The sequence below is a fragment of the Tamandua tetradactyla genome, chromosome 15 (assembly GCF_023851605.1).
Source record: "Tamandua tetradactyla isolate mTamTet1 chromosome 15, mTamTet1.pri, whole genome shotgun sequence".
NCBI lineage: Eukaryota > Metazoa > Chordata > Mammalia > Pilosa > Myrmecophagidae > Tamandua > Tamandua tetradactyla.
The window spans coordinates 71133431-71159043 of NC_135341.1; the positions used below are offsets into that span (position 1 = coordinate 71133431).

Here is a 25613-nt window from a genome sequence, read left to right on the forward strand (position 1 = left end):
TTTGTAATCCACTTTAATTCTAGAAAGAATAGCTTTGCCTGCATCAGAGAAATTCTAGGACTTTTGAGCAAAGGGGGTCCTATATATCAAGCAGGTAGCTTCACCTTGCCCCAGAGACCTCAAAACTGAGGAGCACTTTGTTTCAGAACTGCTGTGCCCAGAGGGTGAGATGGGGGCTTGGGCATGTTCTCTTTCCCTGAAAGTTTTCCTCCTGGCTTTCTGCCCTAAGATGTCCATGTGTGAGGAATTCGTATACCTGGAATAATTGTAGGCAGTGATCTCTAAGTACTTCACACCTGAAGCATAAGAGAAAGGGACAGAGGTACAACTACAGAAGTTTCATTGCTGCAGTTTGTGTACTCACAGGTGTTGGCTAAAGTTTGCCCCTTGTTTGGTTCACTGAGCAGTGTACCCTGGTGTAAGCCACATTTGCCTGGGGAAGAGGCAGTTTTTTCTCTGCACGAAAGTAACATCCACTCCCCAAGCATGCACCAAAAGAGGGTGACTTTTCCTAATTAAATTAAAAACATGTTTTAGGTTGGTGGAGGCCCCAACTGGGACCATAACTGTTGGAAAGATTATGGACCTTTCTTTTTTGTGGTGGTGATGATATGAATTGTACCAGAAAAGCATATTAGCATTAAAGAACTGATAAGAAAAGAATAATAAAACAAAATTCATTTGACCATAAGAATAATACTAAGTGTGGTCATAGACACAGAGTCTATCATTTGTGCCTTTTTAATCCTCACGATGAGTATATCTGTCATTACAAAGGCATCTGATTAACTTTAGTGTAAGCTGTATTTTATTAGATTAGTGAGCTTGACTCACCTAAGCTTTTCCTTGGTATGGGGTGATAGTTGCTTGTGAAATGCAGATGGTCACTAGTAACTTAAAAAAAAAAAATCTGAGAAACAATGACCAAGACCCATCTCAGTCCTAATAGTACTTAGCAGAGGGGTTTAAAAAGCTTTGAATATATAGATCACCAAGAGATAATATCAAATACCCAAACCGCCTTTTTATTTGAGATAAAATACTCTTTAAGATCTGATGATCTTACCCTCTATCCTTTCCCTGTGCTTTGGTTTCTTATTTCTCAACTTAACAAGAAGTCAAAAACCAAGTTTTAGTAAAATCAGCCTTGCAAATGATTTTGTTAAATCTGATCCTTCACTTCCCTTTTCTATCAAGAGCAGGAGTGTGGAGATGATCAGAGAATTAATTTGCTAGCGAAGAGTGTGATCATAGCTAGCCTCTCTTCTGGGTGTTACATAAGTGATAGGATTCAGGCCAGCCAAAGTCCTCTCCAACTCGGTATCGGAGAGTTGGCACAGTTTCCATACTCCTTTATTCCAAGACTGATCCCCAGAACTTCCTATAATAGGCACTATATAATAATAGGCACAACATAACCAAGGGGCTCTTTTTTTCTCTTCTTTCTTTTTCCTTCTTTTCTTCCCCCTGTTTGAAAACTTTTTTATTAAACATTTTTGGAGTACTTCTTCTTCCTACCTTCTTTCTCCAGACTCTTCACCCTGAAGCCCACTGCTTCCTGCATGCAGTGCTGCTGCAGCTTTGCCATAGCAACCCTACACAGCACTGCACTGACCAGTGCCCACATGTACGCAGGAGACCCCCACTTGTAAAGTTTATTGGGACACAGTCATACCCATTCATTTATATATTGCATATATGGCTGCTTTCCTGATAAAATGGCAGAGTTGACCACGTGATCCACAACACGTAAAATTCTATCTGGTCTTTTACAGAAAAAGTTTGTCAAGCCCTCCATTAGGGTTAGGGTTTGGTTTAGGGTCATGGTCAGGATTTGGATTAGCAGTTCGTGATTGGAGTTAGGGTTAGGGCCTGGTACCCAGGGATAGGGTACTAGGAATATACAACTCTTCACTCACTCACCCACCATGTTCTTAGTCCTGTTCCCCTATACTAAAATGCATGCACACACGCATACATACACACATGCTGGTGCCCCAGCCCCTATTACCCAGTTTCTCCAAAGAATAACCGTCCACTTGCTACTTGGGAGGTAAGCCATGGCTGCTAATGTTCTCTCTTCAAAAAATTATATTTTTCTGTCATCTGGCTGAAGCATAGAAGCTAGAAGCTCCCTGTCTGATAGTAGTAGATGAAAGCAAAGTTTTGGGGCTTAAAGTCTGGACACTGCCCTGACCCTGAAGGCCTTAGAACTCTCTCTGTCCTCACTTATACAACATGTACAAATGCTAGTTTATGGGTAGGAACAGTATACCTGTTAGTCTTTCAAACATTGGGAAATCTGTAGAATTAATTGTTACTAAGTCCTGGTACACCCACCATTCCCCTCTTCCTCCCACCTGGCTCCTGCTTTGCTAGTTACTACTCACATATTTCTGAAAAAGGATTACTTATAACTTTGTATTAGGAACATTTTCAGAGTTAAATAAGTTGAAAGATTGTTGTGAACCTCTTGTTTACTGACCTTCGAGCTTCAACCATTATCAATATTTCACCCATCTTGGTTTATCTTAATACACACACATACTTTCACATTTTTTTTAGCCTCTATAATCTTATATATTTGTGGTAAGGTATGTATACTAAAGTCTAGGTAAAAGGACTGCATAGAGACATTTTCAAAAAGAAAATATTAAATAATTTTTTAAACTCTCAACCTTCTTGGCACTTATTATCAAATCAAGTCTTACTTCTAGTTAGTAAGCTCTGGTTCCCAGCTTCTCACCCTGGGTGAGGTGGAGGTGAGGGCAAGGTTCTCATGAACCTCTGGAGTGAACATTCCAAAAGTTGGGTTCAGCTGATTCCTTCAATTCACAAACATGGTTATACAAGGACAGATTTTGCTGTTGGCTAACTATGCATCTATCTTTCACACTTTTTAAATTGATTGCTTACTAGAGTATTTTATATTGAACCACAGATATCATGTTATTTCACCCATAAATACTATAGTATACAGCTCTAATCGAAAAGAAACAGATACACATGCAAAACATAACCACTATACTATTATTATGCCTCACAGAATTAAGAGTAATTCTTTAACATCTTCTAATACATGAAATTTCCCCATTTGTCTCTAAAAATTTTTTTACTTGAGTTGTTCACATGAGAGTCCAAATAAGATAAGATACATTGCATTTGATTGTTATGTCTCAAAGTCCCTTATCAAGAAACCGTTTGAATTCAGAGAAGTCACATTTCATAGAATTTCATATTTGTTTAGATGTAGTAAATAATGAGTACAGTTATAGTAGGGGCTTGTTGCTGTCTTATAACCCTAAAATGATGCTTCTTCTGTGCAAGTATTCACTATTCCTAAAACTTCAGGAAAAGAGCATAATGATTAAATATTTTAATTGCAGATTTGTAATTCAAAAAATTATTCTGGAAAAAGAACAATACCTCAGATATGCATTATTGGCTATGAAAAGGAATATCTTCAAATTAATATGGAAAAGTCTTTATACTGTTAGTCATTTCCACTTCAATTCCCTTTCCTCCTTTTTTTGTATTTTTGTTAGATTAAAAAATATGTATCTATATTGTATAAAAGGTTAAAACATAAAAGGTAAAACAAAGAAAAGTCTTTATCCACAATTCTCTCTAATATACACACAGACTTAATATAATCACAGTAGCATTTTAGTGTATTTTCCTGGTAAATATCCTTGATATATTTTTATTCATTTTGAGTTTGCTCCTAGGGCCCTAGATTTTTTGGGGGGGAGGGGCCTAAACAATACAAATTTATTATCTTACAATTCTGATTATCTTAAATCAGAAATGCTAGGTAGGTCTGTTAGGTCTATTAGCTGGCTACATTCTTTTCTGAAGATTTTAGGGGAGAATCTGTTTGCTTACCTTTTTCAGATTCAAGAGGTAATCTGCATTCCTTGACTTGTGGTCCTTTCCTCCATCTTCAAAGCTAGCGGTCAGGTTTTTTGGCTTTTTGGGGGGGAAGGGCAGTTTGTTTATGTTTTTTTATTAGAGAAGTGTAGGTTTACAGAACAATTGTGCATAAAGTACAGTTTTACCATATACCATCCTATTATTACTTTTGACGTTGGTGTGGTACATTTGTTACAATTGATGAAAGCACATTTTTATGTTGTACTATTAACTATAGTCTATAGTTTAACCTAGGGTTCACTGTTTGTGTTGCATAATTCCATGGGTTTTTAAAAATTTTTTATTTTAGTACCATAATATAACTTAACATTTTGCCTTTTAACCACGTTCATAATTATGTATCAGTGCTACTAATTATGTTCACAATGTTGTATCATCACAATCATCCATTACCAAACATTTCCAACATTCTACATAGAAATGCTATACATTTTAAGCCTTAATTTCCAATTCCCTTTCCTCTTTTTGAAAATAAAATTTAAGTAAATATTTTTGAAGGAAATTCTTTCTTCTATAAAGCCCTCTTCTTAGAAAGATAAAGGATTTTCATGCAGTTTAAAACAAATAAAAACATGCTAATCAGAGAAGCTTATTAATGTGGTAGTTACAGAACATCAGATGGAAACGTAAAGGAAATGATAAACTTTTTTATTTTGTAACAATTTTAGATTTACCAAAGTGTTGCAGAGTACAGAGTTTCTATATACCACTTACCCAATACCCTCATTGTTAACATCTTACATTATCATGGTACATTTATCAAAACTAAGAAATTGGTATTGGTACATTACCTAACCTCCATACTTTATTTATATTTCACCAATTGTTACACTTTGTCCTCTTTCCATTCCAGGATCCAGTCCAGGGTATCATATTACATTTAGTTGACGTATGTCCCTGGTTTCCTCTGATCTGTGACAGTTTCTTATTCTTTTCTTGTTTTTCATGGCTTGACAATTTCAAATACTACTGGCCAGATACTCTGTAGAATGTCCCTCAATCTCGTTGTTGTTTGTTTTGTTTTGTTTTGTTTTCTGTCATGATTAGACCAGGGTTATAGGTTTTTTTGAAAGTATATAGGAGTATATTAGTTAGGGTTCCCTAGAGAAATGGCATCAACAGGGAACACTCGCAAATATAAAATTTATAAAAGTGTCTCACGTGACCACAAGAACGCAGAGCCCAAAATCCGCAGCGTAGGCTGTGAAGCCAGCAATTCTGATGGAGGGTCTGGATGAACTCCACAGGAGAGGCTCACCAGCTGAAACAGGAAGAGCCTGTCTCTTCTGAATCCTCCTTATAAGGCTTTCAGTGATTAGATTAAGCATCACTCATTTCAGGGGACACGCCCCTTTGGCTGATTACAAATGGAATCAGCTGTGGATGCAGCTGACATGATCATGATTTAATTCTGTGAAATGTCCTCATCGCAACAGACAGGACAGCACTTGCCCAACCACCACTTGGCCAAGTTGACACATGAACCTGACTATGACAAGCAGCAACAAAGTATCCTTGTCATATCATGTCGTAGGATACAGAATATTCATATGACATCACTGATGATGTTAACTTTCAGCCCTATGTTTAGGTAAGGTTTGCCTGGTTCTTCCACTGTATAGTTAACTATTTTTCCCTTTCCTATTCTTTTCTTTGGAAGTGACTTACTAAGTCTGGTCTGCTCTCTGGGGGGAGATTTGGAAATTGTAAACAAGATCATGAATCTGGAACATTTACTCCTTTCTAGGAAGGAGTATCTTCATATAGTATTTGGAATTCTTCTCTAAGAAAGATTTGTCTTTTCTCCCCTGCTTATTTATTCAGTTATTATATCAGTATGGACTCATGTATATGTATTTTATATTTTGTGTTATAATCCAATGCTATATTTTTAATTTTGATGCTTATATTATTCTACTTCTATTATTTCTATTGGGTTACAATTTCACAATCTTAGGTTTTTACTTCTAGCTGCTCTAAAATACTGGAGACAAAGAGATATCAATTTAATGACTCAGCATTCACAGTAATTTGTTAAATCCTATCTTCTCTGTATAACTCTACCATCTGGAGGTGGTAGGATTCTGGAAAGTTGCTCTAGTGCATAGAACCCTGGTGGAATCTCTTATATTGTCCTAGTTCTTCTTTAGGATTGGCTGGTGGTTCTGGTTGGGGGTTGGCGGGTTATGATAGGTAGCAAGTCTAACTGAAGCTTGCGTAAGAGCAACCTCCAGAGTAGCCTCTCGACTCTTATTTGAACTCTCTCTGCCAATGATACTTTATTAATTACACTTCTTTTCCCCCTTTTGGTCAGGATGGAATTGTTGATCCCACGGTGCCAGGTCTGGATTCATCCCTGGGAGTCATCTCCCACATCACCAGGGAGACTTTCACCCCTGGATGTCATGTCCCACGTAGTGGGGAGGACAGTTATTTCATTTGCAGAGTTGGGCTTAGAGAGACTGAGGACACATCTGAGCAACAACAGAGTTACTTCTAAGGACCAGAAGTAACTCTTAGGCATGCCTATAGGTAGTCTAAGCTTCTCCACTACCTACATAAGCTTCACAAGAGTAAGCCTCCTGATCAAGGGCATGGCCTATTGATTTGGGTGTCCCTAAAGTTTGACACAGTATCAGGGGATTCCCTGATGGTACAGTTTAATAGTTTCATAGTCTTTCTTCCCGCCCTCAGGGGACTTTGCCAATACTTTTTGATTATCTGCTTAATATACTCTAGGATGTATCCAGGCATTACAATAATCTATACAGGAATAAAGGACCTCTTTCTTACTCTGTGCTCCCTGTATTTTAGTTGTTCAGATGAGCTATACAGATAGGTTGAATTAGATTATGCACTACAGAAAATCTCAGTTCCAGACCACATAAGCCTTTCTTCCATGGCTCTCAAAGAGTATGTGTGGTTCTAAAATATAGACACCGTCTTTCTTACCCCTATGTTCTGAATTACTTTAACCCCAACCTGTTCAGCATCATTCTTATCTCTAAATATCAGGTTATATATGTAAAACAGCCTCTCAAAATCCAGAAATAATAATCACCACTCCGGACTTAATGTGTCTGCACTAAAAGCTCACACTATAGGCCCCTGTTTTCTTTTAAGCATTTTCTAAAGGTGACCATATCATTCTTCTTCTTTTGTTTCTGGCTTATTTTGTCTCACCAGATGTCCCATATGTTCATTCACATCCTTGCATGCCTCACAACTTTGTTCCTTTTTGTAGCAGCACAACCTTCATTCATAAGTACAGACCATCTTTTGCCAATCTGCTTCTCTGTTAATGAATCCTTCAGCCACCTGCATTCATCAGGCATCATATAGAGGGCCCAAAGTCCATAGTCCATCAACATTCTCAATTTTAGATAATTTCATTGTTCCAAAGAGAAAGAAAACCTATAAACACACCCTCACCAAATAGGATATCTAAACCTCCACTTACCTCTTATCCCTCCCCCATTATTTACCTCTGCTATTGCTGTGGTAGTGCTGATGGTTTCCTTTTGAACATAGCTCAAAGCTTGGAATAGCAGTTTTCCCCCTCTACCCTGGACCTAAACACTCTGTATACAAGAATCATATTTTTGAAGTAATTCTTATGAAAACTAATTCATAATCAGTGTTAATCAGTGGGACACGTAGGCCGATACAAACCCTTTCAATCTTGTTCATCTTCAATATGGTAACATTACTTCTAGACCCCCTACAGAACTACCTTCACTCCTATCTATTCCCTTACATTGGAGTTCAACCTCATTATCTAACAATTCACCCATCTCTAGCTTCTGTGTATCTCTAAGTCCCCTATATTCTGCATTGTAAGGCTCTGATTATACCTTTATGCTGTTCATAACAGTGAAATCGTACAGTATCTATCCTTTTGTGTCTGGCTAACTTCATTCAGCCTTATGTCCTCAAGTCTCATCCATCTGCTCATGTGCTTCAAGAAGTCATTTTGTCTTATTGATGCATAATCGTATGTATATACCACATTTTGTTGATCCACTCGTCCGTTGATGGGCATTTGATTTGTTTATATCTTTTGGCAATTATGAATAATGCTGCTATGAACATCAGTGTACAAATGTCTGTGTCATTGCTTTCACCTCTTCTGGGTATATACCAAGTAGTGCTATTGCTGGGTCATAGGGCAACTCAATATTTAGTTTCCTAAGGAACCACAAGTCTTCCATAGTGGCTGCATCATTATACATTCCTGCCAGCAGTGCATAAGTGTCCCAGTTTCTCCACATCCTCTCCAACATTTACAGTTTCCTGTTTGTTTAATAGCAGCCATTCTTATAGGTGTGAGGTAGCAACTCATTGTAGTCTTGATCTGCATTTCCCTTGTAGCCAGTGAAAGTGAGCATCTCTTCATGTGCTTTTGAGCCATCTGTATTTGCTCTTCAGAAAAGTACCTTTTCAAATCTTTAGCCTGTTTTATAATTGGATTGTTTTTTCTTTTGTTGTTGAGTTGTATGATTTCTTTATATATATAGGAAATCAAACCTTTGTCCAATATGTGACTTCCAAATATTTTTTCCCATTGAGTTGGCAGCCTCTTCACCTTTTTCACAAGTCTTCTGAAGTGCAGAAGCATTTGATTTTGAGGAGTTCCCATTTATCTATTTTTTCTTTTTTAGTTGCTTGTGCTTTGGGTATAAAGTTTAGGACACTACCTCCTGTTACTAGGTCTTGATGATGCCCAATTATTGAAAAGACTATTTTGTCCCAGTTCAGAGGATTTGGGGTCCTTGTCAAAAATTAGTTGAGCATAGATTTGGTGGTCTGTTTCAGCACTCCCGAGTCGATTCCATTGATCAATGTTTCTGTCTTTGTGCCAGTACCATGCTGTTTTGACCACTGTGGATTTATGATAGGTTTTAAAGTTAGGGAGTGTTAATCCTCCCACTTCGTTCTTGTTTTTTAGGATGCTTTTAGCCATTTGGGGTCTCTTTTCCCTCCAGCTGAATTTGGTAGTTAGCTTTTCCAGATCTTCAAAGTAGGTTGTTGGAATTTTGATTGGTGCTGTGTTGAATCTGTAGAGAATTGGGGGAGAATTGACATCTTAACTATATTTAGCCTTCCTATCCATGAGCAAGAATGTCTCTCCACCTATTTAGATCTCCTTTGATTTCTTTTAGCAATGTTATGTAGTTTTCTGTATATAAGTCCTTTACATCCCTAGTTAAGGTTCATTCCTAAGCACTTGATTCTTTTAGTTGCTATTTTGAATGGAATTTTTTCCTGAAGTGACTCCTCAGTAGGTCATTTCTTGTATGTAGAAATGTTGCTGATTTTTGCACATTAATTTTATATCCCGCCACCTTGCTGAATTTTTTATTACCTCAAGTAACTTTGCTGTAGATTTCTCAGGATCTTCCAAGTATAGTATCATATCATCTGCAAATAATGAGAGTTTTACTTCTTCCTTTCCAAATTGGATGCCTTTTATTTCCTTTGTCCTGCCTGATTGCTCTAGCTAGAATTTCTAGAACAATGTTGAGTAATAGTGGTGACAGTGGGCATCTTTGTCTTGTACCTGATCTTAGGGGAAAGCTTTCAGTCTCTCTCCATTGAGTACCATGCTGGCTATTGGTTTTTCATATATTCCCTTTATTATATTGAGGTAGTTATCTTTGATTCCTATCTTTTGGAGTGTCTTTCCCAGAAAAGGATGTTGAATTTTGTCAAATGTTTTTTCAGCATCAATTGAGATGCGAGATGGTCATGTGATTTTTCCCTTTTGATTTGTTAATGTGCTATATTACATTAATTGATTTTTTACATTGAACCATCCTTGCATTCCTGGTATAAACCCCACCTGGTCATGGTGTATAACTCTTTTAATGTGCTGTTGGATTCGATTTGCTAATATTTTATTGAGAATTTTTGTATCTGTGTTCATTAGGGAGATTGGACTGTAGTTTTCCTTTCTTATAGCATCTTTACACGGTTTTGGTATTAAAATGATATGAGCTTCATAAAATGAGTTAGGTAAAGTTCCTTTTTCCTCAATTTTTTGGAAAGTTTGAGCAGGGTTGGTGTTAGTTCTTTGTGGAATGTCTGAGAAAATTCCCCTGTGAAGCCATATGGTCCTGGGCTTTTCTCTATAGGAAGATTTTTTATGACTGAATCTCTTTACTTATGATTGGTTTGTTGAGATCTTCTATTTCTTCTTGAGTCAGTGTAGCTTGTTTGTGTGAATTTCTGCATTTAATCTAAGTTTTCTAGTTTGTTGGTATGTAGTTCTTCATAGTATCCTGTTATGATTTCTTTTATTTATTTGGGGTCTGTGATAATGTACCCCTTCTCATTTCTGATTTTGTTTATTTGCATTCACTCTTTTTTTTTTCTCTGTCAGTCTTGCTAATAGCCCATAAATTTTATTGATTTTCTCAAAGAACCAACTTTTGGTTTTATTGATTCTTTCTATTGTTCTTTTGTTCTTATTTATCTCTGCTTTAATCTTTGTCATTTCTCTCCTTCTATTTGCTTAGGGGTTAGTTTCCTGTTCTTTCTCAAGTTCCTTCAGGTATGCTGTTAAGTCCTCAATTTTTGCACTTTCTTTTTCTTTAATATAGGCATTTAGGTCAATAAATTTCCCTCTCAGCACAGCCTTTGCTGCATCCCATAAGTTCTGATAAGTTGTATTCTCATTTTCATTCATCTCCAGATAGCTACTGATTTCTCTAGCAATTTCTTCTTTGACACACTGATTGTTTAAGAGTATGTTATTTAATTGCCATATATTTGTGGATGTTCTTGTTCTTTGGTGGTTATTGAGATCTAGCTTCATTCCTTTGTGATAGAGAAGGTGTTTTGTATAATTTCAGTATTTTTAGATTTATAGAGACCTGTTTTGTGCACCAGCATATGCTCTATCTTGGGGAATGTTCCATGAGCACTAGAGAAGAATGTATAACCTTGTGCTTTGGGGTGCAATGACCTATATATGTCCGTTAGGTCTAATTCATTTATCAAGTTATTTAACTTCTCTATTTCCTTGTTGATCTTCTGTCTGGTTTTTCTATCTATAGAGGAGAACAGTGTTTTGAAGTCTCCTAGTATTATTATTGAAACATCTGTCATTCCCTTCAGTTTTGCCAATGTCTATCTCACATACTTTGGAGCTCCTTGATTGGGAGCATAAACATTTATGATTGTTATCTCTTCTTGGTGAATTGACCCTTTAATTAGTATATAGTGTCCTTCTTTGTCTTTTATGATATCTTTAAATTTAAAGTCTATTTTGTCCAATATTAGTATAACTACTCCTTGCTTTTGGTTACAACTTGCATGGAAAATTTTTTTCCATACTTTCACTTTCAATCTATTTGTATCCTTATGTCTAAGATGAGTCTCTTGTAAACAGCATATAGCTGAATTATGTTTTTTAATCCATTCTTCCATTCTGTATCTTTTAATAAATTTAGTCCATTAACATTCAAAGTTATTACTGAAAAGGCCTTTGTTGATTCCATCATCTTATCTTTTTAATTTATTTATCAGATCTATATATTTTTTCCCTCTTTCTCTTTGTATTCTTTAAATTACCCTTAGTGGTACTCTTCAATTCTGTGCCCTCCTCCAGACCTCCCTCTCCTGTCTTTTTTTTCAGCTGGCAGACTCCTTTTAGTATTTCTTGTAGGGCCAGTCTCTTGTTGACAGATTCTTTCAGGACTTCTTTGTCTGTGAGAACTTTAATCTCTCCCTCGATTTTGAAGGACAGTTTGGCTGGGTATGGAATTCTTGGCTGGAAGTCTTTCTCTTTCAGTATCTTGACTATATTATACCACTGCCTTCTCTCCCCTGGGGTGCTAGTTGCATAGTCTTAACTCAGTCTTATTTGATTTCCCTTGTATGTAGTAGATTGTTTTTCTCTTGCCACTTTCAGGATTTTCTGCATTTGACAGACTGATTCGTATGTGCCCTGGGGAAAGCCTATTTGAATTTATTCTGTTTGGAGTTCGTTGGGATTCTTTGACTTGTGTATTTATGTCATTTATGAGGGTTGGTAAGTTTTCCCCTGTTATATCCTCAGCAACTCTTCCTAGCCCTTTACTCCTCTCTTCTCCTTTTGGGATTCCAATGATTCTTATATTTGTGCACTTTGTTTTGTCTGTCATTTCTCTGAGGTCCCATTCAGTTTTTTCAATCTTTTTTTTTTTTTGCCATTTTCTGTTTTGATTCTTCAAAGTCAATTATCCAGTCCTCTGTATCACTTATTCTTTCTTCTATCTCTTCAAATCTGTTGTTGTTTGCCTCTAGTATGGTTTTATTTGGTCTACAGTCTTTAATCCTCATGATATCCACTATTTTTCAATTTATTCTTTCAAATTCCTCTTTGTGTTCTTCTACTGTCTTCTTGATCTCCTTTATGTAATTTGCTATCCCACTTATTTTATTCAGTAGGGTTGTATGAATATCTTTAATTAGTTGTTCCAACTTCTGTGTCTCCTCTGGTGTTTTAATTTTGGTCATTAGGTGGAGCTAAATCTGTCAGCATTGTGATATGCTTAGTGATCTTCTGTCTTCATGGCATGTAAATCTCTTGATTGATTTACTTTGGGGGTTGATTTCTTTCAGTAGTCTAAGGCCTTGTGTTTGCGGGATGGTTGTACAGCATGGAGCAGGACATGGGGTGAACCATTCAGTACAGTGACTTGTTTCAGGACAGGTATGGGCACAGGCTGGGGATGTTATGCTAATGCTTGTGAACATGGACTCCCAGCAGCCAGGGAGGATGTAGCTGTGCAGGTGCACTGTCTGTGGGGCATAGCCCTGGTGTGCACTGGTCTAAGGCACAGGGCCTTTTATGCGCATGCGTAGAGCTGTGGCAGCAGGTCAGCGTTATGCCTTTGTGAATTGGGGGCAGATGTGACCCAGCTGCGTAGGTTGGCACTTTGTCAGAGCTGAGAAGTGGGACTGAGGGCTGTGTGCATGCACGGTTCTAGGACTGCTGTAAAGTGCAGTTCCCAGAGCTGAATGACATGATTGGGCCTGGAAGTGCTGTAAACAGATATGCAGAGCTCAGAGAGTGCTGTGTGAAGCTTTGCAACACTATGGGTAGGTCACAGGGGTAGCCTAGGTATAGAGGTTAGTGCCCACAACCTTTATGCACTGGCAACAGCCTGCAGGGAACAGGGAGAGGGAGGTAGTGCTCCAGAGGGGTGCAGGAGAAGTGGGTTGGGCTGCACATGGAGTGGGGCAGGTACATGCACTGGGGGCTGGTGGGGTGGGGGTGCCTGGAGCATGGTAAATGGGAGCAGGTGACGGCATTCAGGTGCATGGGATGTGGGGTGAACCACCAGTCACAGGGCTGCACTGGTGAGGGGAACACGCCCAAGGAATGCAACCTGGCTTACTTCCTAGTCCCGTGTTCCCATCCATGCTGTCGCATGGGCTCCATGGCTCTGCGCCTCAGCACCAGGCTCCAGCTTTTTTTGCCTCTCAGTTCCTTAGCCTGTGCAACCATATCATCTGCCCTCCTGAATTGCCATCTCAGTCACCTTCCTGTCCCTTCTCTAACTTTTCCAGGGAGCAGATCTAATGTCAAACTACTCTAATCATCCATCTTCCTGGAAGTCCCCAGAATCATACTATTTTGTAGCATGTTTTTCCAGTAATTGTTAAATGTTCTTTTGAGAAAATTTTTAAAGGTTGCATAGTATTCTGTTTATGAGTGTACCACATGTTACCTAAGTTAGCTATCATTAGATATTTAGAATTTGTGTGTTTTGCCATTCAGTGTATGACAAACATCCTGAGCATTATGTTTTTGCATGGAACCACAATTACTTCCTTGGAATAAATTCCTATGTTTATTAGAGAAAACAACAAAATGAACATTTGTTGAGTGTTTATCATGTACCAAATACTATGCAAAGTACATCTGGAAATCTCATTTAATTCAGTTCTCCAACAGTCAGGCAACTATTACTATCACTGTTTTATGGACAGGAAGCTAAAGTTTAGAGAGCTTTAGAATCTGACCACAGAAATGGTAAATGGCAGGCCTAAGATATACTAATTCTAAGGTTTTTGATTCATATTTCAAATTGCTCTCCAGCACAGCTATACTGCTTTATACATCCATACCATTTATTTTTATGCTCCTGAAGTCTTTTGCTGCTCTTCCGTTTTTTCTGGTGGTGTCTTCCTTTGCTAATACCATATGCTTCTGATTTGTATTTCATCTACACCATGTGTATGTGTTTTGCCCTTGTGTACACCGCACCTTCCTCAGAACATCCGTGGCCTTCCCACTTTTTCTTCTCAAGAATTTCCGTTTCCTTCACTTGCCGCTTGTTCACCCATCTGTTCAAGAAAGACTGGGTGTCTTTCCTGTCATTCTGGTTGCTATATTTAACCTGCTTCTGAAGCCCAGTTGGTGTCAGTTCCCTCGTCTGCTTCTCTTGTGATTCAAGAACACTTAATTAGAGCAAGGCAGAGCTCCACTTCTGCCTTTCTTTTCCCCTACACCAATAACCCTGGAGTTGTAATTAATCTGTAAATCATCTATGACTATGGTATGTTTAGAGGGTGATGGTCATAGCAATCTACAAGTCAAACCCCAAGACATAATTATCTACAGTAAAATTGTAATAGGGATGAAGGATTATTTTAAAACTTTCTCCCCTCACCAGGGCTGGAATACTGTCTAACAAACAACAGGCTCTCTTCCTTTTCCTTACTAAGTGCTTGTCTTCAGCAAAGCTCTGTCTTTGGTCCTGACATAACCCTGTTATCTCCCTTTGCGACTACTAACTTCAGAGCTTCAATTATCACCCCTATAAAAAGAACTTACATATTTCCAGCTCGGCCCTCTGCCCCCTCTCTGTTTCCTCCTCACCTTATTTCCTCCTATCTCCAGCCACATTTTTATAACACTTTATAAACATCTTCACCTGAAGATTCCACCATCATCTCAAAAACAATATCCCCAAATCCATATGTACCATCCCTTTCTGAAACTATACTCCCACCCATTCTCCCACAAGCACCCAGGCTTGACATCTCAGAGTTAGCCTTGATGGTTCCCTAGCCCTCTGCTCCACAGCCAGTTGGTTACTAAACCCTATCTCCTTTCTTTCCACAGACCACTAGCCCAGTGAGTGACTTTATCCCCTTTTTGGGGGTATTGTTTATCTTGCCAGATCTCTATTCAACCTCTCTCACACCACTGCCATAGTAATCTTTATAAAAAGTGGGAGTATTGTTGGTCATATCTCCCCAGGTCAAAGGTCTGCACACCTCAGCCTAGCAGTCCATTTGTCCATGATATAGCCACAGGCTTTCCGCCGAACCTCTCTTCCTACTGTTCCCCATGCTCCAGCCCAACTCAATGGTTGCTGCTTTGCCCATGTTCTACACTTTCCTGCCTCAACTCCTTTGCTGCCATCTTTGCCCATTATTTCTTCTGAGCCAAGTCTTACTTCTTTAAGACCTTTTAAAAATGCTGTGTCCTGCAGAAAACGTGCTTTCATTTTCACCCCCAGAAATTGAAAGTCACCTGCCCTGTCCATAATATTTAAGGCTTCTCTCTCGTGCCTCTCCTACAGAAATCACCTTAACTCCTCCCTTGACTTTATGTACAAGCCTTTTCTTCCTGTAAATATCCAGAGGTCAGAATACCTGTTGAATAAATGAATAAATCAGTAAAAGCATAATAAACTACAAAAGCTTGTCCTATTATTAATCATGAAATATCAGAAATAACCATGAATGATATATTATTAACCATGACATTTAATAAGATTGACATATAGAATCCATATATTATAAAATAATTTAAACAACTGAGACGTAAGGTATGTGAATAGAAGTGTAACTATGCATCAGCCATTTGGGGAGGTTGAAAACACTTATTATAAGGCTGTTTCATAAAACCATTTTTTTAGATTATGCAAACAAAAGTCATTTAGCAAACGACAAAACAGGACACAACCAACCATACCTTATGTGTTTGAAGGAAAGCAATTTTGTGAGCAATTACTAGGATTAGGACTAAACATTGAAGTTGGTGAATATCTGCTAAAGAAAACTGAGATAAGAGGTTATTTATCAGAAAGACCATAGAAATTGAATGGGAGGAAGTATTAAGAGCAGTGGGTCAAGTGACTTGGGTTCTCAAGCAGCTATCCAAACCTTGACTTACATTTCCAGAGAATACAGAAGAATAGCCCATGCGTCATGTGGGAGATAATGAGAGAATTTACCTCGTTTGATACAAAAATTAAGTAAGTTAATACATGCGAAGTTCAGTGTCTGGCATAATCTACATAATGGTTAGATGCCAGCTATTTTTCTCTTCTGATGGAGCCTTCCTCATCCTCTGGTCCTTTCCTACAGGGCTGTTGAGACAGTTGGTCACATTGCACATGCTAGTCTGCCTGTGGCACTGCTTCAAAATGTTCTACCAATTTCTTGCCTTGCACATCAATTTGCTACCTAGAATTTATGACAGAGATAGGCTCTTAAGCCCTTACTAGTCTTCCTGGGCTGTGCCAGATAAAGGTAAAACCAGAGACCAGTGTTCTCCAACAGCGAATCATAAAATCCTGTACTTAAAATCTATTTCGCTATTTGGACCTAGTTATAAAAATGTTTTAAAAGTGAGAAAGAGAGAATTTTTATTGACTATCTACTCTCTGTGCCACATAGTGTACTCTCCATGTATTTGTATTTCATTCTTCCACTAATCCTGCTGGTGGAGATGAAGAAACCAAGAAAGTCAGGAACTTGTCCAGGTAGTAACTGGCAGAGAGAGGATTTGAATCCAGTTGTGTCTACTACAAAATTCCATCCTGCCATACCACACACTCTCTTGTAAGGGAGGGCAGAATATATATGCAGAGGTAAATATGACAAATACTTCTCTCCAATGTCTGATCTACACATAAAAATTACACTAACTGTTATTTTCATAAAACCTCATGTCATTTAGCCAAGCATTTGTTTTGATTACAGAGAACCAATTTAATGAGAATAAATGACTAAAGCTGTGAGTATTCAAAACATTATTTAGGAGAGCTGTGGAGCATGAAACACTGAGAAGTGTAAAGTGGCTCCTACAATTTTAGAAGCTTGTTTTTTTAAAAAATATATATATATGTATATATATATATGTTGTTATATAGTATAGTAAAAAATAAATGACAAACCACCTTTTTACCTTTCTATTTATAAAGTCTGAGTGATAGTTGAATGTTTAGGAATGCTTTAAGATTAAGTGAACTCTTGGGCCATAACACACTAGATTTCAAACTTCCAAAGTAGAAGAGGTTCTTGTATCCTCAATCTTGCTTCAATCATTGTGGTCTTCTTTTATTTCTTATATATTGGACTTATTTTTTTTTTGCATGGGCAGGCATTGAGAATCGAACCCAGGTCTCTGGCATGGCCGACGATATATTGGACTTTTGTGGAAGCTTTTCTTTGGAAAAAGAGCTTAAATGAATGAAAGTTGCCATTTTCTACATTCCATTTGTATCAGTGTTTACTTGAGCTTTCTGTGGCAGGGCATACAATATAGTCTTCAGTTGCTGCCAGCAGCCCTAAGCCAAATTGCAAACTTGGAAAATTGTGTTTTTATCTCCCCATATACTCACCCAGAAAATGCCCAGATCTGCCATGCTCTTATAGGTTCCCATACACTTGCACACGTTGTGCACTGCACAATTTAGAGAACATCAGTCTCATCATAGTTTTTATTACGATAATGTTCCTGTGATCACAATCAAGTATGTTGAGGAAGAGGCTCTTTTTCAACTACATACTTGCCTCCAACTATCCAAGGCACCTACTGCCAACATGCCAGGCTTCTAAAGTGTCTCCTCTGAAACTCTTCTCCCTTTACAACTTTTAAAGGAAAACAAACTGAATAGAATAAATCTCATTCGATAGTAATAACTGCTGGGGATTAAAGCTCCCAAGGGCTTTTGCATAGAAGTGGTTGCTAATCCAAATAAAACTATGTACAGTGAATAGTGCTATTTTTGAGCCAAGAGTCCTTTCATTCCTGGTGCCCTTTATCTGCTCTGGGCAGTCAGCACCCTAAGTGGTAAAAGGAGAAACATATGCCACAGCTAGGCCTCTTTATTTTAAAAGACTGCCAAGTCCTGGCCTCAGTACAGTTCTAGACTCATGCTCTTGGGTTTAGTGTTTGTAACAGATTGAAAAGGTGACTTATTCAGTAAAGGGAACAGGAAAGGGGAACAAGATTCCCAGGGAAATTTTACTTAATTCATTGTAAGACCTTCTTAACTCTGTCTTATATTCTAGTTACTTAGATAATTTTATCATTACAACTTCTAGATTATAAATTCCTTGGAAGCAAAGTTTCTGACTTTTACTTTACCCAGTAAGTGCTGAGTTTTACCCAGATTGGGTAGAGGATTATCTAAAGTCACAGGACTTGTTAATGACAGAATCAGAAGTAGAACTCAAATTTCCTCAGGCCATAGACCAATTTAGTGTCCTCTTCATTCTACCACAGTTACCTATCACTGCATAACAAGCCACTACAAAATTTAGTACCCTAACACAAAAACACTGTTGTTTCTTAGAGATCTCTGGGTCAGGAATTTGTGCAGCACTTGGCTGGGCTTTTCTTACAGTCCACATGTTCTCACTCACTTGGCTAGCTCCAGCCGGGTTTGGCCAGAAGGCCCAGGAAGCCTTCATTCACATGTCTAGCACCTCAGTGCCTTCCCTCTGCCCTCTTTCTCTCCATATGGTACCTCCTTTCTTTTAGTATTCTAGCCAGAACTTCTTTACAGCATGGCAACTATCTTCTGCCAATGAAAGCAGAAGTTGACAGGCCTCCTGGGCTGAAAGCGGGCACAACTTGACTTCTGCTACATTGTCAGGTTTACAGCAAGTCACCAGGCCAGCCCAGATTCATGTGGGGGAGAAAGATTCCACCTATTGATAAATGGAGGTACATGCGCGTCCCGAGAGGGAAGGAATTGGTAGTGGCCATCTTTGGAGACTAACCACAGCCATAGTTAACCACCAGATATAGCCTTCTTCCTCTAAATCCTAGTGTCCTAATAGAACAAGAAAACTCAAGCTTGTGCCAAAACAACGGAGGAAAAAGAAAGAAAAATGTCTTACCACTCCCCATCACTTTCCATCTTGTTGCCAGCTGAACAGTTAGGAAGATAGTATCACCTACCTAAAGTGCCCCATCATCTTCCTTTAGCTGACCTTCTTCCAGTGGCATCTGGTCATCTTTGAGTATCAGCAGAGAGCCTGCTGTATTCTGTAACAAATGTAAAGAATGTGATTAGCACTGAATGATCCTTCAGTGAGCTTTTCATAATAATATTTTTAAAGCTACTACTATGTCTGTTTTCTATGTCAGACATTTAAATGTTTATTCCTGAGGGCTAGTTTTCCAGGCAACATTTTTAAAACAATACTTTTTAGCACTACATATGCATTTTGTTAAAATGAAATACACTTACAAGTAACCTTGTCAACTATTATATTTTTATGTGTAAGTCAAATTATTTTCTAAGAAAAATGATGCCTCAGTAGGTTTTTATTCCATTATTTTTACCCACACAGAAGATTCTCATATAAAAGAACAAGCATCTAAGTCTAGAAAATCAATTTCCTACCCTGCTCTAGCCCTGGCAACATCCTCTCTTTCTCATCTAACTAACTTGATTTAAAATATCCTAAATGATGGGAATTATTTCCTTTCTCTGAGAAAAACTCCCATAATCTTCTAAATTTCCATGAGAATTTTTCTGCGTGTAGTGTTTTTTTCCTTTTTAAAAAAAACTTTATTTTTGTTACACTTATATTGTCTTTCACCATTTAACAGAGTACAATTTCCTAGAAACAAATAAGAGAAAGCTCTAGTGTTATATCAATAGAGGAAATGTATGAGTAGTAATTATGGACTGCTGGGTCAAAACTTTTACAAGTGCTTTGGGAAATCTCATTTCATTGTCTAGAAAATCATGAGATATGTCTTGTACAAGTGGAAATCGTTGGCTTCCCAAATATGTGTGAGAGAAAAATGTGATGTTTTTGTACCAGCTGCCTACAAAGTATGATCCACTGAAATCCAGTTTACCCCTCGAATTTGTGTTGCTTGGTATTTATTGAAGATTTTTTCTGTAATTTTTTATACAAGGTTATATATCTAAACATTTGTATATGATATAAAACTAACATTCAATTAGAAAAAATCCAGATTTTTTTTAAATCTACATATGATCCTTTCTCTATTTTGTTGGTTTTAGCAATGGTGAGTTTATTTTTTTATTTTCTGTTTTCTTTTATCTAGGACTGATAAGAGAGTATATCTCTTTAAAATAGTCCAGATCATTTGGGGGGCTTTGGGGATTTTATTTGAATATATTTTTAAAGGTTCCATATATTTACCCTTTGATTATAGGAAGAAGAATTAGAAGCCCAAATCTCTTTCCTTCAAGGACAGTTGAATGACCTGGATGCTATGTGCAAATACTGTGCAAAAGTGATGAACACTCATCTTGGTGAGTGAGCTACTTTGGCCTTGGGAATAATTTCATTGTAACAATAATAGCCACTAGCAGTACTGTATATGGTAGGCCCTATGTTAAGCTCTTCATACGGATTATCTCATTTAATCCTCACAACAACCTATCACAGAAATAACTGTTATACTCTACATCATACAGATGAGGAAACTGAAGCACAGAAAGAATAAGAAATATTCCCAAGACTGTACTGCTAGTAAATGAAGCAGAAATTCAGACTCAAGCAATCTGAATATAGATCTCAACTCCCAACCCTTTAAAATGTGTATCTACCCCAAACCAAAATGAAATGTTGAGTTTCGAGGTAAAATCTACTGCTATGCCAACTTGTCTGTAATCACTAATGTGATCATTATTTTGACAACACTCTCTTTTTTAAAAAATATGTTTTTAATCACCTGACTGCAGTGCATGTCAGAATCAAATGACTTTTTCTTACTTTTGGCTGTGCTTATGTTGCAAGAAATATTCTAGTTTGAAGTTCAGTTTATGTTTGAGTCATACATACGTCACATTAGAAAGTCTTCAGGTACAACTCTACATTTTTGAGAGCTCTATATTTTATATTAGAAATGGTCTCTGCTGTATCATGTATGTATTGCTTTAGTAACTCCATGCTGCCTGCAAAAGCTTTTGTAATGCGTTTTGTACTGTTTTTCAGACCACTTAGGTGCGTCCGTTCTTTCCCCACTCTTCAGTGTCTATTATTGTAGTTTGGGAACAAATTAGAAAAATATGATATGTACTCCAGTAAAAATGGTCAATGTGCTGCTCTGTGAGTGTGGACAAATGGCAATGCCAGGTATTGTAAGAAATCAGGATGTATTCTGCCTATGAGGGGAACCAATAGAATCCAACCCCAGTGACCTGGAGAGCAGCTCATTTCTGGGGCCTTCGCTGGAGGTAGATTCTTCCTTCAGACACTGTCACACACTAAGCCCAGTAGGGCATGAGTCCATTGCAGTGAACAAAATAGTTGTCATATGGATATAGCCTAAACCAGACTGTCCTCTAGCAAGTAATTAATGTTCCCTTCAGGATTTGGAGAGATGCTCATACAAGTGGTTGGCTGCCTGCCTGCCTGCTTCCAATGTCTCATTAGGTAGTTGACTAGGCTCTCTTCTACCCTCAGCCTTATTTCCACTCTGTCAGCCACTCCTTAAAAGGGAAAGAGCTCAGGAGGAAATGGCAGTAGAAACTGGTGGCGGTATCTGAGCACAGCAAGAAACATTACCCCGTCATATCTGATTCCCCTCCTTTTAAACTCTATTTATGTGCTGCTTTGTGATCACTTTTTAAAATTCATATAGAACTAAGTTTAGATGAATCTCACATTATCTAATATCACACTTTAAAATGCAGCAAAAAGAAGTAACAGTGAAGAGATAGTTTGTATGTAATACATATTATATAGTTGATTTTAGCTAATTATTTAAATTTATTTTAATTAAATACACATGCTCTCTCTATATATTTATTTATGTATGTATCTACTTATTTACTTACTTTTCTGGCTACTTGGGTGACCTTTGCATTACTTGACTTTGATTTTAATCAAAGTAGGAGAGCAAAGAAGTAACTGGGAGAAAGATTTATTGGAATTCCGAAGTAAAAAATCCTGTTAGGAAATGTCCAAGTTGTTTGGTACACAAGGTAGCTTTTAAAGCAGCTTTATTTAAGCCTCAGAATTTTCAAACAGCTTTTACTCTAATTTTGATCTTTCAGTTAGCACTAAAAGAGCATTTTCTCATTGCAAGGGTTGGGGGGAGGCACTTTAAAATGGAAAGGAAAACTCATACCAGCTGTGAATTTTCACCTAATCACAAAACTAGATGTATTTTAATTGTGTACATTTCACTTTCATTCAGAATCCCTTAACATAGCTGTCAACTCCCTTTCCTCATACAAATAGCATGGCTGTATTTTTAAATAAGTGTGAGCAATGCTATGAAAAATTCATGGCCCCAGGGCCCACAGATGTATTTCGATTCAGCTGAAAATTTTGACAGTGCTTTGCAAAAGGATGCTCCTGTACTTTGCAGACGATTTTTATTCTAAAGAAAAGATTTGAAGAGAACACAAAAAAAGATTAATTAAGGTAAAATTCTTGATTTACTTTTTGACGTATCGTCCTTCCTTAAGAAATTATTTTAATAGCCTATTTTTCCATATGACGTTCTCTATTTTTCCTTATTATTAAAATAGTACAAAATTGGAACAACTGAAATAACCATTAGTAAGGTATTGATTATAATATAAATAATGTAATCTTTATAAAGATTAAAATATTTTTTAATTATAATGTAGAGAAGAATTCAATTAACAGTGGTTACATGGGTGAAAGGAACATTGCAGAGGGAGTTTCTAAAGGACCTATGCTTCTAAGCTTGGAAAATCTAAGACATTCACTGAATATCTATGGATGACTTAAGTGCATGTAGCAAGCATGCCAGGGTCTTTCATGATGCTACTATCCTTTTATATATATATATATATATTATTCACAAATCTTCACACACATGCATTCCATGCAGGTGACTCACAGTATCATCACACTGTTGTGTATTCATTACCATGATCATTTTTTAGAACATTTGCATCACTCAAGTAAAAGAATTAAAAAGAAAAAACTTATACATCCCATACCCTTTACTCCTCCCTCTCATTGACCACTAGTATTTTCATCAACCCAATTTATTTCATCCTTTGTCCCCCCTATTATTTATTTATTTCTATCCATATTTTTTACTCATATATCCATACCCTGGATAAAAGGAACAAAAGACAAGGTTTTCATAATCACACAGTCACATCGTAAAAGGTATATCTTTATACAGTCGTCTTCAAGAATCAAGGCTGCAGGAGTACAGCTCAACAGTTTCAGGAACTTCCCTTGCCATTCCAATACACCGTAAACTGAAAAGGGATATCTATATAATGTGTAAGAATAACTCCAGAATAACCTCTCAACTCTGTTTTAAATCTCTCAGACATGGGCAATTTATTTTTTCTCATTTTTTTATTCCCACTTTTGGTCAAGAAGATTTTCTCAATCCTATGATGCCAGATCCTCGCTCATCCTTGGAGTTCTGTCCCATGTTGCCAGGGAGATTTACACCCCTGGGAATTATGTCCCACATAGTGGAGTGGGGCAGGGAGGCAATGAGTTCACTTGCTGCATTGGCTTAGAGAGAGAAGATGCATGTGAGCAACAAAAGAGGTTCTCTGGGGGTGACTCTATAACCTAATTTTAAGTAGGCTTACCCTATCCTTTGCAGGAATAAGTTTCATATGGGCGAACCCCAGGATTGAGGGCTCAGCCTATTGATTTGATTGTCCCCACTGCTTGCAAGAATATCAGAAATTCTCCAAATGGGGAAGTTGAATATTTTCTTCTTTCTCATCAGTCCTCCAAGGAGACTTTGCAAATACTTCTTTGTTCACTGCCCAGATTACTCTGAAATATGTCAAGGCATCACACTAACCTGGACAAACCAACAAAATCTCACACCCTATTCAAGATTCCATGTACTTATGGTATTTGGCTAAATTGACCATGTAAGTTAAATTAGGTAATGCACTACCCAAAATATAAATTTTGCACCAGATAAACATCTCTCTCTTTGTTCTGATGCAGAAATTAATGTTTTAAAGGACCATATCATCCTTTACCCTGTATTCTGATTTACCTTAGCACTATCCAGATCAGCTTCATTCATATTTCTATTCGAAGTCTGACTTTGAATAAAAAGTCTATTCCAACTTTTTAAAAAGTTCCTGTGTGGGGTACTGCTGACTTTTATAGCTTCAGAGCTCTAACTCTGAGTCTCAGGTGTCACATAAATACCCGAAGTTTCTGGGAATGACCAGGTTATATACAAACAGCTCAATATCTCAGAATTTAGAAATAATAGTTACAATCATGAATATGTGTGACTGCTATAAGAGCTTACAATCTAGGACCCTTTACAATAGGCCACAACCTGATAACCCATGCTTTTGACTTCAGTTCACCAAGTTTTTATATTATGGTTAGTCCGTATGATTGAAGCATGATAATATTTGTCTTTTTGTTCCTGACATTTCATTCAATATACAGTCCATAAGGTTTATACACCTAGTTGCATGCCTCACAACTTCATTCCTTCTTGTGGCCAGTAGTCCATTGTATGTATACACCAAAGTTTCCCTTTCCATTTCTCAGTCATTGTACCCGTAGTTCACCTCTGTCCATTGTGAAACACCAATGCCGTTTCCATAGACACCAGTGTGCAAATGTCCATTGATATCCCCACACTCAGTTCCTCCAGATATATACTGAGCAGTGGGGTTTGAGGAGCATATGACAGCCCCATCCCTAGCCTCCTGTGGAACCATCACACTGCCCTCCAAGGGGCTGCACCTCTCAGTTTCCCTACCAACAATGAATGGTACCTCTTTTTCTCTGTATTTTCTCTAGCACTTGTTTCTCTCTCTTTGTTTTTAAACAGTTTTATTCAGTGTCATACAATTCAACCTAAGTATATAGACATGCCTTCGCCACCAGAATCTATATGAAGACATTTCCTTTCTTCCACAAAGGATCCATACCCCTCCCCCATGCCCCCTGCCTGTTGACATTGAGTTTTGGCATAATGCCTTTGTTACATTCAGTGGAAGCATATTACAGTGTTACTGTTGACTACAGACCCTACCTTGCATTAATTGTTTTTTTTTTCCATGTGCTATCCATTTTCAACACCTTGCAGTATTGATATTCATTTGTTCTCCCTCATGCAAAAAAATATTTTTGTTATTTATTCATTTAATCACCATCATTGTCCACTCTAGGCATTCCTAAATTATACCTTCTCAGTCTTTATCCTCTGTCTTTCCATCTGCTTTCATACATGCCCCCAACCCTTCTCCCTCAATTATGCTCACATTCAGCTTCATTCAGTGTACTTATATTATTGTGCTACCATCAGGTAGTATTGTGCTATCCAATCTGAATTTTTATAATCGGTCCTGTTGTACAATCTGTATTCTTTCATCAGCAAATGCCCAATTTCTACCCTATTTTGTATCTCCTGAAAACCTGTGTTCTTAACTTCAGCTCTCAAAGTAAACTCAATATTAGGT

General features: G+C 37.6%; 1 protein-coding gene across 1 annotated transcript in view; it reads left to right on the forward strand.

Annotated features, from left to right (window-relative positions):
* The window catches only part of TBC1D5 (TBC1 domain family member 5), a 741161-nt gene that overhangs the window by 674276 nt on the left and 41272 nt on the right, over window positions 1–25613 (forward strand). The window contains exon 21 of the mRNA XM_077130039.1: window positions 20369–20468. Within this exon, the coding sequence (XP_076986154.1) occupies window positions 20369–20468 (100 nt within the window). The remainder of the gene's footprint in view (window positions 1–20368; window positions 20469–25613) is intronic.